At 34.4% G+C, this 22,776-nt stretch overlaps 2 protein-coding genes across 2 annotated transcripts in view; both read left to right on the top strand.

Annotated features, from left to right (window-relative positions):
* Positions 1-3,081: 3,081 nt before the first annotated feature.
* LOC120263396 (E3 ubiquitin-protein ligase UPL6-like) lies at positions 3,082-7,790 on the top strand. The gene is made up of 10 exons (XM_039271283.1): positions 3,082-3,542; positions 3,929-3,996; positions 4,317-4,383; positions 4,696-4,866; positions 4,950-5,039; positions 5,372-5,452; positions 6,228-6,301; positions 6,883-6,954; positions 7,039-7,131; positions 7,493-7,790. Exons 2-10 carry the CDS (start codon positions 3,932-3,934, stop codon positions 7,557-7,559), a joined length of 780 nt encoding a protein of 259 aa, XP_039127217.1. The 5' UTR covers positions 3,082-3,542; positions 3,929-3,931; the 3' UTR covers positions 7,560-7,790.
* Positions 7,791-9,907: 2,117 nt separating this feature from the next.
* Positions 9,908-22,776, top strand: part of LOC120263398 (nuclear export mediator factor NEMF-like) — a 42,111-nt gene continuing 29,242 nt past the window's right edge. The window contains 2 exon segments of the mRNA XM_039271284.1: positions 9,908-9,964; positions 10,052-10,166. Coding sequence (XP_039127218.1) covers positions 10,117-10,166 — 50 coding nt within the window. The 5' untranslated portion in view covers positions 9,908-9,964; positions 10,052-10,116.

The raw sequence follows: 22,776 nt of genomic DNA, 5'->3' as shown, positions 1-22,776 counted from the left end.
ATGGCTTCATTGGAGAATCGTGACCATACATAAAACCTCGAGATTGGGATTGAGATATGATCTCGAGGCAGGTTTTGTTATATTGGGTTTCATCGGACGGTTGATGGTGTCTAGAGATCTGAATTTTTTTGATGAAATGGATGATGTTGTGACACGTAGGATGGGTTGCTCAACGGCTTAGTCACCAACTAATTCGACTTATTTATATCACGTTTGTTTTGATGTTTGGCAATATATATATATATATATATATATATTTTTTTTTTATGTAATTCTCAAATTAGTCTATTTACTATCACAAATTTTTCACATAAATCTTTGATATATTGGTTGTTTTCTAAGAATATTGATTATTCTAGTAAGCTATATCGAACAAGTATTTTGTAATTTGAAAGCTTGTATACTTGAGTGCATGACAAGGGGTTGCTATAACTTATGCACGCAAGGTGTTTAATGAGTTCCCGTTGTCTTGTTACACTCACAGATTAAGACTTGTATGTTTGTTTGATGATTAATTAATGATCAAATTAAAGAATAGTTTCCTATTAATTGCAAATCATGCACATTTTTACTATTAGAATGATTTATGATATTTTCTACCGTTACTGTTAACTTTGGAGAATAAAATGTAAATGTGAACGAGAATGAGGTTGTTCATCCGATATTAGCTAGGATACAACCAAAGTAATAGAGGAACATATTTAGATTGAACCAAGTTGCAAAAATATTTCAAAGCTAAAGATCAATCCATCAAAGAGAGATGAACTTAACAACGAAACTTATCACCCGTTTGTTGTAACTAGGAGAAGAAATTGTTAGGACATAAACAAAGTAACACAAACATTTTCAGATTGAACCAAGATGCCAAATTTTCAAGGGTAAAGATCAATCCACAATCCACATTACAAAGACCGCATAAACAAAGAAAATTTGGGAGAATAAAGTGCAAACATCAATTAGAATAAAATTGCACATTCTATATGTTATAATTAATGAGATTTGTTATTTAATTAATTATTTAGAATGAGTGATCGTCTAAATTATATATTATTGAATAGAACAACAAATCAAATTACTATTACATGAACACTAATCTTGAATAAAATCACAAAAACAATAAAAATCCAAAAATGACACCGACATAAATTAATAGTAAAAGAGCACTCATCATGAAGTCGAATTCATCGAGAAGAATTCGTGGCGAGAATTGTTACTCGGATCGGATCCTCGGGTTTTGCTACGTTGATGATGATGTTTGTTGTTGTGGTGTTGATCAATACCGGCAGTGCTTGAAATTACTAAGGTAATTCCTGGTGATATTTCTACATGATGTTCAGGCTTTCTTGATTTAACAAAATTGGTACGTTCCTGTCGTTTCCGCCCATAATGAGAGTAGTTATTCTTTTTTTGGTTCATGGAGAGGGTCATACCGATCATAAGACCCCTTGTATAAGGTGACACCATTGTATCTGCCGAGACGGATAGAGTGTAAAATTATAAAAGTGGTTTAGTGAAATTTCTCTTTATCTTTCATTAACCAATACAGATTAATATATATACAAGTTGAGATTCACAAATTACTCATAAACTTCTAGCCCAAGCAAACAATTTTAACCTAAAATATCTAAAGAGTCCTAACATAATAATCTTCCCTGCCTAATATGGAGTTCAATATACGATCATATCTCTAATAAATATTAATTTAAATTTTATTTGAAGTAATTTTGGTGATGATGTTAATCAAATTGTTAAGTAAACTAAATAAAGTCATATACACATGATTCTACAATTAGAATCCGATCTTCATCCCTGCACTCGATTTTTCAAGGCTCTCATCAGAATTTGTAACATATTAAAAAATTATATAATATACAAAATCTGAATATACCATAATAGTTTCATAATAATAATTAGTGACCTATATGTAATAATTAACAAAAACCAGGATGCTTACCTCCAAACGACGTTGTTATACCAGAACCTATGCAATTGAAATTTTTAATTACACTTAAAAAAGACCACTGATTTGGTATCGTTGATAGATTGAGAGCTCATGGCACAGGTTCATATATATATATATATATATATATATAAAAAAACATGACTCTAATATTTAAAGTATATAATTATCTAAATTATTTATTATTAAGATCAATATAAGATTTTCTTAATAGATCACTTTATTTGATTTGAATTCAAAATTAGATTAGATTAGTTCTATATTTGTTTTATATCCCTATTTAGTACTTTTTATTTTAATAAATCAATCAGTGGTTTATTCTCTTTAATATAAAAACAAAAATTTTAAAATTAGATGAGTTGTTGAGATTTTCTCCGAATTTATAATTTTAGAAAATTGTGCTATCAAATTAGGCAAACAATGTTATTTTTTAAAAAAATAATTGATTGAATCAGAAAATATATAAATATATGCATATATATATATATATATCAAGATTACCTCAGAGATTTTGGATTTGGAAGTACAAAATCTCTGTACAATGTGCATGTCATTTTTTTCATCCCATCGCAAGATTTAATTATTTGAATTTCAGTGAAAAGAAGGAAAATATGATATGATGTTGCCTCATATGATAAGCACTATTGTTAATTAATATTTTGATAGGAAAATTAATAATTAAACATTGATTTATTCTAAACGGATTAAAATACAAGCATAGATGTTAAATTGTAGTTGTTTAGTTGGAAGTCCGGTATTAAATAATTACTAGCATGGATCGGATGCCTGTGCTTGGGTTCATCCAATAATGCAAATTATTATAAATAAATTTAAAATTTTAATAAATAAATAAATATATAATAATCTATATTTTTATAATAAAATATTACAAATTTTAACTAGCCCATTTTTTCATCAAATACAAAATAAATAATAAATAAAATCTATAAAAAAGTGATATATTCTATCTCCAATAACTACAAAGTTACATGTGTTTTTTACATAACCGAACATGATCGTGCATAGCCCCACAATCTATAAATTTTTAACTATTTTTAGTTTTATATTATTTACAAATTATAATCATTTAAAATAACGAAATTATTTTTGTCAAGAAAAAATAAAATCGAGATTAAAAAGGGACCGGTGCCGAGAAGATGCGGCTGACGATCATCCCCATTACCACGCCGCCGTCCGCCACCGCCTGATGCATGATCTTTCATTTCTTGATTTGAATTTCAAACAATTGTTAATCTGTCAATTTAGATATTTTTGCAATTTCTGGTAGAATTGTTTCAATTTTGTTAATCCTCTTGTTCAAATATTAAAGTTACATGATCTCACTCAATTTGATATCTTAGATTCGAGTGTCTTTTGTCAATGAATTGGGAGTGGAAGAAGCTGGAATTGATGGTGGTGGGATATTCAAAGATTTTATGGAGAACATTACTCATGTAGCATCGTTCTCCCTTATTTTTTTTATAGGAAACTTCTGATCACCACTATATCCAAATCCTGGCTCAGGATTGATTCATGAACAGCATCTCCAATTTTTCCATTTTCTTGGAAGTCTCCTGGGAAGGTATTATCTCATTCTTTGTGTTTCCTGTTAAGTAAATACAAATCTGAAAACCTAATGCTGTACATATAAAATCTTACTCATGTTTGATTTATATTTGCTACTCCATTTTATGTGTGTGTATATATATTTATATATAGTTCCATGATCATTGGATTGTATTCACTTTTGCTTTTGTTCTTCTTGTCTGTGGATTAATGAAGCTAAGTATATATATTTAAATATATTTTGCTTACATCTTGTTTGATTAGCATATATTTTGCTTATGTAATTGCCATTACCTTGTTTGATTTTTTGTTACTACTGTTGATGTTTTATGCAAGTCTTTTCAAATTTTCAGCAGACAGAACTTTTGTTGGATAATGATGCCTGTTGCAATACTCTTGCAGGCAATGTATGAAGGCATTCTTGTTGATTTACCATTTGCTATGTATTTTCTCAGCAAACTGAAACAAAAGTAAGTTATTGTGATCTCCTGTAATGTTGGCTTTGTTAAATGGAGAAGTGTGTAAAGATGCATTACCGAGTTGTCTTACCTTCAAATATTGTTTTACCTTTTGATCTTGGTTGGATAACGAACTTCTATGGTTGCATTTTGATGCAATGATGTATGGGACATAAAGTTTGATGACACATACATTTATCCATTTTATGGTCTGATTTCTTAGTTGCCTGTTATTTCTTGTACCTTAACCAGATTAAATTAGCTGATTATTTTTCAAGTATAATCGTTTAATTATTGTCTCCCTGCAGTAATATCTATCTGTTGGTAATCAGGTACAATTATCTAAATGACCTCCCATCGCTAGATCCAGAATTTTATTGCCACCTACTTTTCTTAAAGGTATTTCTTTCTGGCTTGTTGATGACACCACCATTTTTTTTTTAATGTTGTTTTTTTGTTAGTTACACTGGAATATTGTTTTTTTATTGGATTACTTATTTATTGCTAACAGATTAGAAACTCGGATCCATCACAATTGTATGCTAGTCATAATTGTTATTGTAAAAATATTTTCTTATAGGGTACTATGTGTTTTATCAATTCAGTTTTACTTGTAAAAACATTCCCTTCCCTTCCCTTCCCAACTTATGAGTGTGCTTTTTTTATTTTTTCTTTTTTTGTGGTTATGTTAACTTGTGGTCTGTTTTACAGCATTATCAAGGTGATATTTCAGAGCTAGAATTATATTTTGTTGTTGTAATTAATGAATATGGAGAACAAACGGAAGAAGACCTGCTTCCTGGCGGGAAAGATACTCGTGTTACAAATGAAAATGTTATTACATATATTCACCTTATTGCCAATCATCGTTTGAATTATCAGGTGATTGTCAACAGTTTGATGTTCTTCATTTGCATTTTGCTCGTTTTAACCTGCTCACTTAATTTAATTTCTTTCCATGACAGATTCGCCATCAAAGTTTACATTTCTTGCGAGGTTTCCAGCAGCTTATTCAGAAAGAATGGATAGAAATGTTCAGTGAACATGAAATTCAGGTGATTTTTTTTAATGTCTATCTCATTGTCCAGTTACTATGATAATTTTTTTTGTTTTTATTTACCAAAAAAAAAAAATGACAAAAAAAAGAAGAAGAAAAAATTAAGAGCTCCTAAGTGAGCTTCTTTTCTTGTTTGCCAAATCTTATTGTGTATGCATGGCTCTTCTGTATTTTCATTTTTTAATTGATTGACTACTGTGCATCTCTGTAATTTTTATGTTATTCTAGTATATTAGTACATTCCTTTCTCCAAATGCAAAAGGCAATCTGTATTTATGTTGTGAGTTGTTTAATTGACTGTTTACTTGTCTAATATTGAGTTTTGGCCAGCTTCTTATCTCAGGCTCACTGGAAAGCTTGGATGTTGATGACTTACGTTCTAATGCACATTATTCTGGTGGTTATCATCAGGTAAGTTGAACAATTGTTTTATTACTATTTTTACTTGTAACATCAAAGAATTTGAATTTTAACTCTGAGAACGGTATAATTGTTTCATAATCAATTGAAAGCTATTATTGGGTTTTTTGAAGCAGATGATGTTCAAGCAAATTATAGCTGTATATCATCATCTATAATATTGCAAATAAATTGTCACTCCAAAGATTTGTTGTGTTCAGCTTTTTAGATGATAAATCATCACTCTCTTCTTTATTCTACAATGCACCCTATCTATGTTGGAGGAGACATTACCCTTTCTGATATATCAAGATAGTCCACTATGAGTGCCTTTAGACTTTGATTTGCACTGTACTAATGCAGATTTAGAATAAATTAATTAAAATTTTCTCAGTAGCTCATTGGAAACAATGGATGTTAGTGTCATGGAAATGCATTTTTATGGCTATGAAGCCAAAACATATTTTGAATGGCTTTGTTGAAAAGGATATGCAATCAAGATCCTGCTTTCATTATGTTTCTAAAATGGAATTAGTCATGTTTCTTGCTGTGGATAATTTTGAGTATCTAATTAATCACAAGCTTTTAACAAAGCATGCCTTGACAAAGGCATAAATATCGCCAAGTGGTAGTACTAGAGGGCAAACAATTTTCTTCTATTTTGAAGGGCAATTTTCCTTTCTTGTGATATGTTCATAAGACTAATCTTGCATTTGCCATGCCTCTTGTCTGAACTTGGCATATGTAACTGTATGACCATTCTTAAAATTGAATGACATCTTGATAGGATCATCGTGTGATTGTGATGTTTTGGGAAGTTCTCAAAAGCTTTTCGCTGGAACATCAGAAAAAATTTCTCAAGTGAGTCTTTTCATTTTTATCTTAATGTCATATTTGCTGTTATTGATTTTATTTTGCCATTACATTTTGATATGGACAGTTTGCTTAATTTAAAATACTTGTCATACAACTATTCATCAATATTGAACATGGTATATAACGAAGCACAAGTATATTGCATAATTCTTGTGCTCTAAAATTCCAAAATTAAAACCTTGAAGGTTATTTTCTATGACATGTAATTTTGAACATCAATGATGTCAAGCACATATAGATAAGAGTATCAGTATCTGTATCAGAGTGTCTTTTCATGCAAAATGGAAGTTATATTACTGGCTTTAGGTATTTTAGGAGATTCACATTCAGTTCTTTACTAGCTGCATGCATTTACAATGTGTTTTACTAGCATGAGCTTTTCAGTAAATAATGCTTGATTTTACTATAAGAATTTCATATTTATGTGGACTTAGTTCTGGTTTTAAGCAACTTTTATTACTTGAAGATGACTTGACATGCTTGATGATACTGGGTTTAATTTGTTAATCTATATAATATGCAATAAACTACACATGCTAGAGTTTGAGTTGGGTGATATATTCCAGGTTTGTGACTGGTTGTTCTCGAGGCCCGCTCCTTGGGTTCAAGTATTTAGAACCAAAGTTCTGTATTCAAAGGTATGACCTTCTTCCCTTCTTTTGATAGTTAATCTTGCCATTTTTAGCACTTGTTACTTCATGGGGCTTCACCTGGGTACTTAGGGTTGCTCCACTAAATGTGACTGAGGACGACCTTGACCGATTACCAACTTCAGCAACATGTATGAATCTGCTGAAGCTTCCACCATATAGAAGGTAAGCACAAATGCAACTTCACTTGATTCTCTTCCACAATGATGCTATTTTAGAGCAAAAAAAATGTCACGAATTGATCGGCATGTTCTAGTTTCAGCAGTCATAGATATTGGAAGGCATCACAAATGGCCCATATTAACTGGGGCAAATTTCCTTGTTTGAAAACACCATAATGATCATCCAAATGCTTAATGTCACTAATCTAGGAAACATCTTGCATTGGTTTTTCTTCAACAGTGTGACATAAGCAGTACATGTTTAGTGTATTCTTTTTGCTATACTTGGAAGTGAAAAATATCGATATTGATGTGCATCGTATCAATATTGAGTTAATCACTTGATGATATGTTGATATGTGCAGCAAGGAACAAATGCAATCTAAATTGCTATATGCGATAAACGCAGAGGCTGGGTTTGACCTAAGTTAGAAGACAAGCTGTAGGATTAGCGAGATAGGACTTAATTGGCTGCTTCGACAACCACCAAGTGAAACTTCAGAGGCCGAGAACAACCTCAATCCTCATCGACGACCATGCGATCAGTGTCAAGATGATGAGAGATTTGGTGGTATTTCATCCACTGCGCCCAGATCCCTGAACTCTACCTGCACTTAACTCTGAGAATCAGACCAAAAATAGCCCCCCAAAAAAAAATGAAGACTGTATATATATTATCTGGTATTAGAAGAGCCTTTCATTGTTTTGTAAATATCTCTTAGCTCACCAACAAAAAATAAAAATATAGAAAAAGAAAGTAATGTTGTCATAGTAGGTCAACATTTTCTTTAGAGACGGTAGGTTTTTTTTAAGTTTACAATGTGTATTAATTCTTCGATTTTATTTGTCGAAGTCTGCTTATAAACCATTAAGAAGTGAAAAACATGGTCATTCATTTTGTTTGCATGCTACTTCATTAGTCATTAGGGTGTAATCGATCGAGCTTGAGCCGAGTAGTAGTGAGCTCTCGAGCTAGATTGAAAAATTCGGTATCATATCCGCCCGAGTTCGATCGAAAGATTCATTTTTACCTGAGTTCGATTTCTCGGATACAAATCGAGTCTACTTGAGCTTGCTTCAACTAAATTCGAAAAGGTTAAAAATGACCATAATCATTATGTTTTAACTCGACTCGAGCTTGAAAGTTCTCTTTGATTTTAATCAAATAAATCTAATATTATATATATATATATATATATATATATATATATATATATATATATAGCTCATCAGCCTCGGAAAGACAGCCAAATATCACAACACTCGAATCGCCCTACCGCTGATTACTTTCGAACTTTCGAGCTCCGGCTTGACCATGACCGAGTCGACCCAGTCGCCAAATCGAGTCCCTGTTCTCAAAGTGAGCACAGATTGTTTATGGCTATAATAATCAAAAGCTTGTAGTAATTTTTGTTTTCTTGATATTTCTTCATTTAAAATGGTGTCTTTTTGTGTTAAAACCATTAATCCATGGTGTAAATAAATAAAAAAAAATCTCATATGAAAACTTGAATAAATTTCATAGGTGTACAACCATAAAGAATGTGTTTTTACTTTTTGGCTCTTAAATTGTTTGTCATTTTATTTTTCCGGATTTTAACATTTAAAGTTATAAGAAAGGAACATTACAGAAAGGTAAAATCCAGTGAAATGAATAATAATTATATATTTATAAAAAATATATTAAAAGAAACGCATGTGAAAATTAAAGGGTAAATTTGTCCTTTCAATATAACTCCATTTCGGTTAGCCACCGAAGTCTTCTTGTTCTGATACAAAAGAGTGACGAGAAAAACGATTTTTATGAAAAACATGGGTATTCCTTTTGTTTGAGTGCTACATCATTCATGGTTATCATAATTAAAAGCTTGTAATAATTGTAGTTTTTGTATTATTTTATTTATTTATTTATTTATTTTTGCCATGAGAGTTGGGGGCGTACAAAAGTTTTGAGGAAGCAAGTGGAGGCAGACGTAGTGTGTAAAGGTACATAATCTCCTAAATACGCCTTTATCATTTGCGATCTATTTTTAATACGAACCCTGACATATCAGTAATCACCTGATTTATTGCTATTATTATTTCATTTAAAAATAGCTTTTTCTTGGTTTTTGTTCTGACCAAGTTAGTCTTGCTCGACTAGTGAGTGGGGAGGATGAAGGAGCGTAGTGGTTGTTTGGTTATCGAGAGTAGGAGGGAAGGGTAGACCCCTCTTCAATCCCTTCATAACCCACTATCCTAAATCGTGATTTTAAGATCGAAGATTTGTTATTTTTATTATTATTAAATAATATAAAAATATTAATATTAGTATATTACTCCCTTCACTTATTTCTATAATTCCTCATTATACCCCTATTTATTAAAAAAACTTTATATTTTTACTTATTAAATCTATATAAAAAGACTAAATTATACTTTTATCAATTAAAAATTACCATAATATCTACTTCATGTCAAACCTCGATCGCGCCGTGCGCGTCGACTCGAAAAACCTGGAACCGGCCGTGAGACCGGCCTGGTTGCACCCTATGAACCGCCTTTGAAATAAACCGGTCAAAAATCAAATGACCCGGCCGGTTCATCTCCTGACTCTCCCTCCCTCCGAACCAAAACAATTGGTTTAGCCTTCCGTTCTTATACAAAGAGAGAAGAGAAAACGAGGGAATCGACTATCGAGAGTAGAGTGATCTCGAGATCGAGATCGGGAGAGAGAGAGAGAGAGAGAGAGGTGGTGAAGGTGAGGATGAACACGGTGGACGTGGCGGCGGAGGTGAAGTGCCTCCGCCGCCCTCATCGGCATGCGCTGTGCCAATGTGTACGACATCTCCCCCAAGGTATTCAATTTCAAACCCTAACCCTAGTTGCTGTTTCCTCTTGATTCGCTTGAATTTCTCTTGTTTATGCTGGTTTTTGGTTCACAGGCATACTTGTTCAAACTCATGAATAGTAGTGGGATCACGGATTCTGGAGAGAGTGAAACAGGGTCATGCTTTTGATGGAAAGCGGCGTACGATTGCACACTACTCAATATGCTCGGTATTGCATTATCAATCCTGTTGCTTTTCTTAATTTTTCGTTTTTCTTTTCCCTTTTTTCTGAGTATTTAGATTGCGCTTACTCATGTAGTGATAAAATACAACCCTTCTGGTTTACTCTCAAGTTGCGCAAGCACATTCGGACAAGAAGGGCTTTCGAAAGATGCGCCAACTCTGATATGATCGTGTATGTTTTTGCATTTGTTTTTCCGTTTCTTTAAATTCTCAATTTTAGGATTGAATTTGTTTTATGGAATTAGATAGTGTTTCTGTGTTGATTATGTGATTATTGCTTTACTTTATTCTCACAGATTATCCTTTTTCAATTTGGATTGGGTGCCAATGCTCATTATGTTATTTTGGAACTTTATGCTCAAGGAAACATACTCCTTACTGATTCTGAGTATACTGTCTTGACGACCCTCCCGGTCACACAGGTATGTGAATTTCTAAAAATGCCTTACTGAATTCAATCTTTAGCAAAAAAAAGCACAAGGTCAGAATAGTGTCTGAGAATCATTCTCACCATATCTAGTCCAGTGTTTGCTTATGGCAGAGATGATGATAAAGGGCTGGCGACATGCAGTCACGCCCACCCGTATCCAATTGAAGCTCTTCTGCTTTTTGAAAGGACTCAGCTTTACCACTCAAAATGGAACTCACTTCCTGTGAAGTCAGTTGATGATAAAAGAACCTACTAATTTTGAAGGTGAAAGTGGTGGTGATGCTCATGAAAAATCAAAAGAAACAAGTAAAAATAGTAAGAATAGTAAGAATAAAAATGCACATGATGCAAATAAGAAGCTCAATGATGGAGCTCGGACAAATAAGTCTACTTTAAAAGACTCTTCTAGGGATGTGTGAATTATGGTCCTGTCTCTTTCTGAGTACTCATATTGGATGCTGGGCTTATTCTAATATGAAAGTTGAAATAGCACTGATAGCCAGATAGATGAAGACTTCGATGCGGCTTTGGCAAAAGCCGTGTAGCTAAGTTTGAGGACCGGCTTTGCTGTGATGTCAGTGTCATCAGAAAGTTCCAGAAGGGGTACATTTTAATGCAGAGTAAAAGCCACTGGAAGAAGGAAAATATACCACTCTCAGAGCCAACTTTGATAAGGTCAGTTTGATCTCTTTTGAGTATTGTAGATGACTCTCTCTTGATGGTAGATAATTGTGGCAAACTCAACGTATCCTTATCTTAGGAATTATATCTGTTGCATCTAAGGTGCTTGGCTGTTTAAGCAATTGATATTTACATTGAAAAATTTTTAGCTACCTGTTTCTCTTGTTCCTGTGTATGCTTTGTTCAACTTGATAAGGAAACCCCTATCTGGCCTTTTCAACATGCAGATCTCATGATGAATTCTGCCCTTTGCTGTTGAATCGTTGAAGTCCAGGGAATGCGTGAAAATTTGAGACATTTTGATGCAGCCCTCGATGAGTTCTGCATAGTAAAACTTGAAAGCCAGTGGTAGAGCAACAGGCAAAAGTAAAAGAGGGATCTGCCATGCAGAAAACTCAGTAAAACACGCTTGATCAGGTCTTCTCCTTGCTTTTGTTACCAATTGAGCAAATTGAACTATTTTAATGTCGGATAAAGATAGTCACAAACATGTCATCAGCATGATTTGTGGGCATCTATATTCTGACTTCAGACAAGCATTTCTTTTCATTTATTTTATTACTTTTTGAGGCTATTGATCCTGTATTTGCTATTCGCTTGTGCTTTTGTAATTCATGCAGGGAAAATCGTGGTGCAAACACTCGAGGAAAGAAGTGATCATTGTCAGTTAAAATGGCAGAGTTACTGAATACAACTTAGAAGATGTGGATGCTGCAATTTTAGCAGTTCGAGTGTCTCTGCAAAATGGGATGAATTGGGACGATCTTGCACCCATGGTGAAGGAAGAGAAAAATCAGGAAATCCTGTTGCTGGCCCCATTGATAAAACCCATCTTGAAAGAAATTGTATAACTCTGCTACTGAGCAATGATCTTGATGAAAATGGACGAGATGAGAAAACCAGCCCTGTTGACCGGTATTGTCTAGCTGCTCTATAATATTTATAGTAGTTTGTGCTGCAAATTTACCTTGATAAGTGTGAATTAAAAAGAATGAGCACCCTTTTCGGGCTAATCATTATGATGAAATGAGTTGATACTTATCAAAACAATAGCATATGATTTTTAATGTCTTTGGCAATTGTTGATGTTTTACCTGTCCCTCTGAAGGTGTCTTTTACATTCATCACCTTTTGATGAGGCTCTTGATTACTGAGTTGGGTTGAAATGTCCTCGGTAGGTTTCAGGTTTCATCCCATAATCTTTTATGTTCGGCTGCTAAGCCTTTGATTTAAGTTGAGTTGGGGTTGGCATGTCCTCCGGAAGGTTTCCATCCATAATCTCTATGTTAAGTTGCTAAGCTTTCAAGGATGGAAGTTTGCTTTGAGATGCATCTCTGAAGCGGTTTTTATCTCATCATCATTTGTGCCTCGGTTACTAACTCTTGATGATTGAGTTGGGTTGCTGAAATCCAAAATCTTTGCAACGCATAAACGATAGGATGATGAAAGCTAGCATTCTTTGTAACTCTGTTTTATAAATGTGAAAGCAGCGCACATGCTTTGTATGGAGCTCGCCTCATAGTTTTTGTCTGAGTTGTGCTTGATAAACTCTGCCTCTCGCTACATAGATTCATCTCATGGCATGTGCTTTTTGCCCATGATTGTATGTCTTTCAACCTCCCATTGTTCTGCTACATCTATGACTCTTTATCATTTAACAAAATGGAAATTGGTGCCCGTTCTAACTTTCTTGGAGCGACGGTATTTCTTTCTTCTTTAGGTAGAGGCTTGATTTGGCACTCCTCTGGCACATGCCAATGCCCGACATTGGTTTGAGCTAAAGAAAACAGTGAGTTCAAACTAAGAAAAAGACAATCACTGCACACAGAGAAGGTCAAAGCAGGCTGAAAAGAAGACTGGCTCTCTCAACTTGCTCAGGTACTACCATGAATCATGGTAATTCTTCTGGTTTTAGCTTTTGACAACATGGCAGGATGGTGTAGAATTTATGCATCTTTTAGCTCTGTTTTTCTGACAGTCAGGATAGTAACACCCTATGCATATTTCCTGGGAAGCACCTGGTATATACATGTGATTTTATGTTTCTGCTTTACTTCAATCCCATGGCTTTATCTTCTTGCTGACGTAAGGATTGGAGTGATTATCTTCTTTGTCACAGTATGCGTTTTGAATCTTCAATTTTGACTTTTTCCTGATGCGAGAAAAATTGTCATCTGATTGTTAGTTCTGTCAATCTGGAATAATTGCAGGAAAAGCACTGTGGCTGCAATCTCGCACACGCAAAGTTCATTGGTTTGAGAAATTTAACTGGTTTATCAGCAGCGAGGAATTATTGTTGGTGTTAGTGGTCGGATGCTCAGCGTAAATGAGATGATAGTCAAGCGACACATGTCTAAAGGAGATTTGTGAGTAGATCTTTGACTCTATTACTGTGCAACCTTCCTTTTGGGCTTTATTTTGCAGCGAATGATGTGTATGGTGTCCCTTTTAACAGCTCTGCTTTGATTATCTCTGCCCTATAGCCCTCACAGAAAATCAGTTTTGTGTGTGAATTCGCAATATCTATCTTACCAGATAATGAACAAAACCTTTATGGTCTCTCTCCGTATGGAAAATTTGTATCTGCCTCTGGTTTGGATACTGGAATTAAATATTTAAATATTTAGATATAGATCTTCAAGTTAAGAAACTTCTAAGACATTGACCCTTGACTTCTTGTTGCTGATGCCATGAGGTTGATTTTAGGTGGTAATGGATCGTGTGCATTTACGCGTAGCGTGGTGCATCTGTATTTTTATTTGATTTATTTTAAAAATATATTGCTATGTTCTTTTGCACAATGGTTGATTTTTCTTTATACATAATATTGTGCGTACTTTTAGTCTGGAAGCAGCAAGGGCACTGACTGCGGTACATCTGGTTGTTTTAAAACACAGGTACATCCATGCAGACCTGCGTATCGGAAGCTTCCAGCATCACCGTGGGATCAAGAACCACAAACCTGAGATCCAGTACTCACCTCTCACACTGAATCAAGCAGGTGATGCTTCACTGTAAGTCTAATAATATCGGTCTATCTTGTATTTTTAAGTCTCGGCAAAATGTTTTCTTGGTCAATAAATATATTCCAAAACCCGATTATTCTCGTGTAGATTATGGCTTTTATGCCCTGACTTTTCAGGGTTTGTCACAGCCAAGCATGGGGACCTGTAAAGATTAAGCTACCAGTGGCTTGGGTGGGCCACCCTCACCAAGTCAGTGCAAAACAGCTCCCACTGGCGTAGTGGCACTCAACAGTAGGAAGCTTTTCAAGGATCTGCGGTAAAAGAACTTCCCGCCTCCTCACCCGCGTTAGGGGTTTTGGTATTCTATTTCGATTAGGATGAGAGTTCCTTGGCATCTCATCTAAAATGAAAGAAGGGTAAGAGGTGAAGATGAAGGCCACCAAGAAACTGAAGGGGGAATTTTGCCAGCATAAAGAGCCAAGTGCTCTGATTCAGGCGGCTTTGCACACAAGTCAGGTGCTGGGCGGTGGGATGCAAATAAGGACTCTGAGGTCATGTGCTTCCAGCTTCTGAGCACAGAACCACTTGGAAGTTGAAGAAAAGCCAAAAGCGATGATGCATTCCTTTAGGTGTATCACCATCTCGCCTTGAAACATCTGGGTGACTTCACAGAGGTAAAGTTACTGGAGAGAGAGTGGATTCCTCAAAGGGCATGCACACTGAATTAGAACCTGAGACAGGCCAAAAGAAGTGTGACTTCTAAATCATCTGAACTTGATGCTCTCATGCGGATCATGGCCCTGGCCCGGCCTCACATTATTGAGCAAGTTCCTGCACTCACCACTCAGCGTGTAAGCCAGCTTTTGTCACAGAGACCCTGGATCTCGAAGTGGAGGAAAGGTGCAATGGCGAGAAAAAGCCTCGAAGTATTTCGAGCGCCTGAAAGACGGTGGAAAATCAAAAAGGACCAGAAAACGGTACTGGAAATGAATGATGACGTTGAAAAGGAACATAACGTAAAACCATCCCTGTTGAGAACAGATGTCAGGAAAATCAGAAGCTCAAAGCAAGCTCAAAGATTACCTGCAAAGAGCAAAGCTTACGAAGATAAAAGAGAAGTACGCTGAACAGGACGCTAAGACGAAAGGAAAATTCAGATGCATGCCATGCTGCGGGTGATAAACATTTTTGTGCCTGCAGAAGCTTCTAATTTTCGTCGCACCCTCTGTTGTATATGTCTCCCACGAAAACTTTTACTCGCCCACAGTCCGCTGGAAAAACCTCGTCGAAATGGAAAAGGAGCAAAGGGCAAAAGTGAAGTCCTTTGGTGGATCAAGCAAATCAATAACTGGTACCTACCAGTAAAATATCTGTATTTTCAGTTCCCGCCTTTTTCTCAATGTGTCCCAGGGATGAAGCATAGTTATCATGCTGTCTTTTCCTTTTCACACCATTCATACATGGCATGGCATGTTTCTTAGCAATCATATATCTTGGGGCATTTGCCATTAGTTTGAATATTATTTTGAAGATATGGCACTAAGAACATATGCTCTGCCCATATGTTGCTTAGAAATAGCAACCAGGCCTCGTGACATGCATGAACAGTAGATCACATGTAGGGATGCCTCCTGAGCTAAATATCTCCATTTACTGCAGTTCTTGGTTAATAGATGAATTTGTTCAGATTTATTATTGCCATTGTATTGTCTCTTGACTCCTTTCCTTTGTTATCATATCTACTATGCACCCACTAGACAATAATTTTATGCTTCAGTCACATCCTGGAAGTTTCTTGGAAATTTTATTTCAAAGTTTATCATCTTCGATATATATATATATATAGGTATTAGGTTGCAGGAGCCAAGATGACTGAAGAGGTGTATAGTTATAGGTGTAAAAAGGTTGGCCACCTTTTCTCATGATTGTTGTCCAGAATATATGGCTGAAAGTGATCATCCACATCCAGTTACAAATAAGCATGACAAATGTAATGATGTTCCTCAAGATCTTTTCGGCTACAGAGCTGGGCAAAAGCAACTGCTGAGATGGATAAAAATTACAATTGGAGGCAAAGATGGTATCAATGAGATAGGTGAAGAGGAGAAGGCCTAAAACTAAAATGATTTAGACTTTCATTTGACTTGGCAAACTAATTTGTCAATGACATTTACTGTATGCTGTTCCTGTGGTCCGTATAATGCTCTGCAGACGTGCCAAATATTTGTCAAAATCACTCCAGGCACCAAAGAAAGGAAAGTACATATATTCTTTCAACAATTTTCTTGCAGTAAATGAAAGATAGATCTTTTCTTTAAGAGCCGCCTTTCCTTTCTTCCAGTAATGTGTAGGAAATTATAATTTTAGTTGGTCATTCTGGGAAGGGGCAACATCTTTGGCTTCGCTGGATTTTCATAATTGTCTCTGGTTAACTTACCGATCTAGAAGAATATGCTAATCTTCTCTCTGAAATATGTACAGTTGCCAAGATCATGGCGAATCTATTTATAGTAGTCAAGAGTACCAGAAGTGACAAATCGGGAGAATTCTCCGAAGGATTTATGAAAGTACAGATCCCTGAATTGGCAGCTACTAGCTGCAATCATCGTGGGTAATGTGAAAATAACAGCGCCAGGCCTCACCCAACTGAAGTGTGAAACAGCCGTGTAGAAATCAATAGCAAAGACAATTAACTGGAGGCCGAGGCTGAAGTCATGAATGCCTTGAGGCCTGTGTGCCGTGATTTCATGAGTACAGCAACAAGTTTTTATGAGCTGTGCAAATGCAGAAGAGAGGAGCTTCATGTGGTCAATAGTACTTCTGTAAATAAGTGTTTGATCACAGTGTAATTGTTTTCCCTTTCTGTTTTTAGCCATGAAATTTCACCATGAACTGATGGAATTGTGGCAAATGGCTGCTGATGATATTTACATTAAAAATCTTTTAAAGTTGTCTTGGCCCTAAATTGTTACTTTGATCCCTTTAAATCTTAAAAAAAAATTTGTATTATTGAGTTGTTGATGATTCAGGTTGTTAATTAATAGTTTTTTAGGTGAAGGAACTTCAAATTGATTCTTTTATAAGCATAGCCAGCCAAATGTCATTGGCTTGGTTGGGATTTGCAGGCAATCTAACAAACTGTGTTTCGCCAATATTCACCCATGTAAAAAACCAAAACAAGTATGTGTTGCCAAACATTTGATGTCATGAAATTTACAGGAAACATTGAATAAAATAACAAAAAACCCTTTCATCTGGACCCATGACGCCCAGCCATCTTAAGCACCCCTCACAAGTGGCATGAATACTCTGGGCCACTGTGCCCCTGCCCCTCCAACTGAAGCAAAGGAGGCGTATCTCTGATTTTTCTCCTATAATACTCCTGGGCCAAGAACAGCAAAGGAATCCCACCAACAAATAACCATTGAACCAACCAATGTGGTTGAGCAGGAAACTATAACGTTGTGCCACATTTACTGGTGGTGATCATAGAAAATAAAACAAAAAACAAAAACAATATATTCCTGATTTGTTAACAATTAAAACCATGGTTTATTTTATTTATTTTTATTTTTATTTATAGGCTGATTTTTCATCTGTTAGCGTATGGAGATTTGAGCTTGACCAACGGTTTGGGTGAAGAGAAAAAATTCTAAACAACACATGTAGTCTCCACCAAGTGAATAGGAGATTTTATTGTTTATTTATTTATTTTATTTATTTATTTTGTATACTACATATTTGGTACAAGTAATTTTTTACAAAGAATGAATACAACAAAATATAAATTAAATAAAAAATAAACAAATCATGCAAAGAAGGACAAAGTTAGAGAGTTAAAGAATTACAATCTCCACACTAGGAATGAATAGCAAAGATATAATAACAAAAACAATAATAAGCAACACACAAACCCACCACAAGGAGAGATAGGCCGAGTTTTAGTTTACACTGTACCGCTGAAGATAAAATTTATTATTTAATTAATTACTTGGAACGAGTAATTGTTTAAAATTATATATCATTAAAAAGAAGAGCAAAATCAATTTTGAAGCCAATCTTGAATAAATCCAAAACAACAAAAATCCGGAACTGACATTAACACGCATATAATACAGCACTGCTAATTTTCTTTATACAGCCGCGAAGTCAAATTAATGGAAGAGTGGTTTTGACGGCACGTTACACCAGCATCGGTTGGGTCATACGACCATAGTGGTATTTGCTGTTGTAGCGCTCATTGCTACTGTGACAAGTGCTTGTACATTGATTTTAACAACAACGGCTGCTCCTGCCTTTTCCACCTATCCATTACAGGCAAGGGTTTTTGTTGAAGATGACAACAACACCCATAAGCGATGGCAACCCAATTCCACCAATTCGTTTGAGGTGATAACATTTTATCCTGTAAAGATGGATGAGTGTAAAAACTGAAACATATGCGAAATCTTCATTTTCCTTCTTACATTAAACCAATATGATCAATATAAATACATATTGAGATTCATAAAGCACTCATAACTTCTAATCCAACACTCAAAAAGAATCATAACAAAAAATATCTTCACTAGAGACGTGTATGTATATATATATAGTTACATAATACTTTCTTCAACCACATACCTCTTACCTAATATGGAGTTCAATATAGTATCAAACCATTATATATATATATATATTTTATATTTGAATTATTTTGTGATGATATAACTGGGCCCAGTTCAAAACAACAAAAGTGATCCATGAATTCCAAAATTAGAACCTAAAATACGAGTTCCAGGCTCTGTCATGCACTCCATCTAGGCTTGCACCAGACAGATGAATACAAGAATATCATCAAGATAACTCAGAGATTACAAAAATCCTCAAAACAATATATGTTTTCAAGTTTTTTTCCTCAAAGATTTAATTATTAGAATTTGTCAATGAAAGTAAGGAAAAATTTATATGATTTATATTGAGCTTTTGTTAATTAATATTTTGATTGCACCAATCATTAAAGATTTATTCTAAACAGATTAAAATATGTTTATACGTTACATTTTGGTTGTTTAGTTGGAAGCCTGGGTGGTGTTAAACACCAGGTATATAGGTTTAGAAACACACATGGATTATTGAGGTATACAAAATGAAGATACAACCCAAACCTCGATCAATGTAAATTCCTTAGTAACTTGAAAAAAATAAACAACGAAATGCTTTTGAAATTACAGGAAATATGATACCCAAAAACCTCACACTTCATAACATAATTCCTTTGAAGCATTTGAGAGACAAATCAATCTGAATTAGAACTTCTAAGAAAAACATTGCAATGGTAAATCTGTCACACATCCAGAGAAGAAGCAGAACACACAGACCATCCTACCAAATAAAGCTTACACCCGAAAGAAAAGACATATATCATTCATTGAAGCATAAATTATAGTAAAAGTAAATTAAATCAGAAGTACGAAATTAAATCAAAAATTGCAACGATGCAGGTTCACTTGCGACAAAGATTTCATATATACATACACAACTCAAGACCTTGTCCCATAGTTCCATGAACCAAATCCACACCCATGAAGAATTTTCACACACTATTAAGGATCAAAGAAAATGACAAAATAAAACAAAATTAATGAGTAAGAGAAATTAGGAGAGTCACAGGCTGTAGCAACAAACAATTAAATCAATGAAAACCTTGAAGAATTTCCACTCAGAACAATAACATCAATGCACCATTTGAGATAAAAGCGCAACGTCTACAAGATTATGCCCCATAATTTGAAATCAAATTTAAAATCTTCAAAACAGAGAAACCGCTAATAAACCACAAAAGCACTATGTTCCAAGGCTCAAACTTCAGATTTAGCACATAAATTCAAATAAAACATCAGGACAAATCATTCAGAAAACACGGGATCAGCCAGTACATTCCTCAACCTTGAATGCTGTCGAACCCCAAACTTTCTCCAGGGCCAAAGAGAGACGACGGAGAGAGAGAGAGAGAGAGAGAGAGAGAGTGAAAAGTACAAATTACTTCTTTCTTAGATCGCGACCGTGGAATTGCCTCCGTGGATCGATCAATACGCTGTTCGATATGCGGTTGAGATGTGCTAGGATTTCGGAATTTTCCCCTCGTCCCCTGGAGGAGATCCGAAATCCAAGATCCGATATATGCTGTCGGATCCGAGAGGAATGCCCAGCCCGCATCCGAATCCGCTCAAACTAATTGATTACCCGATTTAGTGCTGCATATTTTGGACCTAGTCGAAACCAGCAACTGAACCTGTGGGACCTAGCACCAGGAAATCAAATCCAACCATTTGCGTTAGTCACAAAACCAGTATCAAACTCTTTGTTCCACGATTTTGACATGGGGAACTTTTCACGGTATTCCATTCAAGTTTGTTGCTTCTATGGTCGTCCCCGCCTGCCTAAACAAATTTCCACGATTTCAATATTATTTATTTGTATTAAAGGTAAAAGAAAATTTTACCAATTTTTTTTTTTTTTTCCACCTCAACGACTTTGCTCAAACTGTAAAATTATTTTTAGCTTTTCTTTTAGTCGTTGTTGAATAAGCATTTCTTCCTTTATCAGTAGGAATTACCTTCATTCCATTCATTTTCATTCATACTTTCCACGAATTACCATTCCAGTTTATTTTCATTCTCATTCTAAACTGCCGCATTACCTGGTCATGTCAAGTTAAAATCTGCCCATCGAGATCAAACTAAAGTGGGAGAATCAATAAAGAGTATTTTCCTATGTATTGTTTAGTTTTTCGGCATATATATATATTGATTGAAGGCTTAAAGGGGGCGCCTCCTCATGTTAAAGCTATTAAAAGAAAACACGTATTATGCATTTAATAACCACCCACAGTGACGTTATTTATGTCGATTTGCTAACACACATGATAATTAGGGCTTCCTCACATGTACCCAAATAATATGTTAACGACCACAACATACATAAACAACACTACAACATTGGCCAAACCACCACAAGGAGACGAAAGTGCAGGGAAGTTTTTAGAGGCGGCACTCGCACTTGATATAATAAAATTGCAAAAAAGAAGAGCAAAATTAAATTACTAATACTGTGTGAACAACCAAATTGAAGCTAATCTTAAATAAAATCACAAAACAATAAATCCTGAAATGACATTTATATAAATAAATAATTAAGAATTAGCACCACAATCTTCACAAGTCAAATTAATTATTGGGAAGACTTGCTAACGATGTTCGTACCCATCAACGCGCTCGGCTTTAAGGATGATGGTGTTGGTCATTGTGGTGTTGACTGATACATTATATGCACTTGGGGTTACTAATGTGACCCCCGGTGATATTTCTAGATGATGTTCTAAGCTTTCCCACTTAACAACAAGGTTAATGCTCCGCCTTTTTCCACCAATAAATGAAAATGCTGATTTTTCTCCGTGTGATACATTTTATCTATAAAGATTGTAGAGTGTAAATTGTAAAAGTGGTCTGTCAAAATTTTTCTTTATTTTACCAAAACCAATACAAGTCAATATATATATGTTGAGATTCACAAATTACCATAACTTCCTTAATTCTTAGCAAATAATTTTAAACTAAATATTGTTAACAAAAACAATATTATAGACTATCTTCTCTCAAAAAGAGGCCCCTAATATACACCCAGCCTAAAATGGAGTTTTAATAACATGGTGAAATTTATAATGTTTATTGTAAATTTTATTCGAATTTGGCTTTTACGACGGTAATCAAATCTTTTGTTTAAAATAAATGCTTATATATATAAACTGACATCCACAAATTATTCTTTAACTTTTCTCAAAGAATCCCTAAATTAAAATATCAAAGAATCATATAGTAACATAATATCCTTTCCTGTATATATATATATATATATATATTTTAAAATATACTCCCAGTTTGAAAGAATCAGAACAAACCAATTTTAATAAAAATAATATCTTTCGTTGATGTATATATATATATATTGCCAAACCACATATATGAGTTTAATGGTGGCATCATACTTCTCCAATATATATAATAATTTGAATTTTGCTATGAGTTATTTTTAGATGGAATTAATCAAATGGCTTCCAAACAAAAGTCATTAAAGTGGGAGAGAAGTATTGCAATTAAATTTGCTATTCTTATAAATTATTAAAAATACATAATATATGAAATCTAAATATACTATAATAGTTACACAATTCCTATAAAAAATAATAAGTAATGAACCATATGCAATAATTAGCAGAAAGGGAGGATGCTTTATCAGATAAAAGCTATTTGAACCAAAACAAATGGAATTGAAATTTTACACTTAAAAGAGATCACTAATATAATATTTATAGAGGATTATATTATTTATATATATTTTGTTAAGGTGTTATGGATTTTAAATTTTAAATATAACAACATCATATCATCTATTATTAAGATATAAAAAGCTAATATAGATCACTTTATTTGATTTAAATTCAAAATTAGATTAATTAAATTCCAATTCAGTTCAATCAT

This window comes from Dioscorea cayenensis, chromosome 6 (assembly GCF_009730915.1).
Source record: "Dioscorea cayenensis subsp. rotundata cultivar TDr96_F1 chromosome 6, TDr96_F1_v2_PseudoChromosome.rev07_lg8_w22 25.fasta, whole genome shotgun sequence".
NCBI lineage: Eukaryota > Viridiplantae > Streptophyta > Magnoliopsida > Dioscoreales > Dioscoreaceae > Dioscorea > Dioscorea cayenensis.
The sequence above is the reverse complement of the archived record's forward strand: the minus strand, read 5'-3'. Positions and strand labels throughout refer to the sequence as shown.

What these genes read in the sequence shown, in the direction of transcription:
- LOC120263396 (XM_039271283.1), top strand. Translation starts at nt 3,932, where the DNA reads ATGTATGAAGGCATTCTTGTTGATTTACCATTTGCTATGTATTTTCTC. An exon ending in ATTCTGGTGGTTATCATCAG is followed by an intron (nt 5,453 to 6,227) that starts GTAAGTTGAACA and finishes ACATCTTGATAG; the next exon opens with GATCATCGTGTGATTGTGAT. An exon ending in AAGCTTCCACCATATAGAAG is followed by an intron (nt 7,132 to 7,492) that starts GTAAGCACAAAT and finishes TGATATGTGCAG; the next exon opens with CAAGGAACAAATGCAATCTA.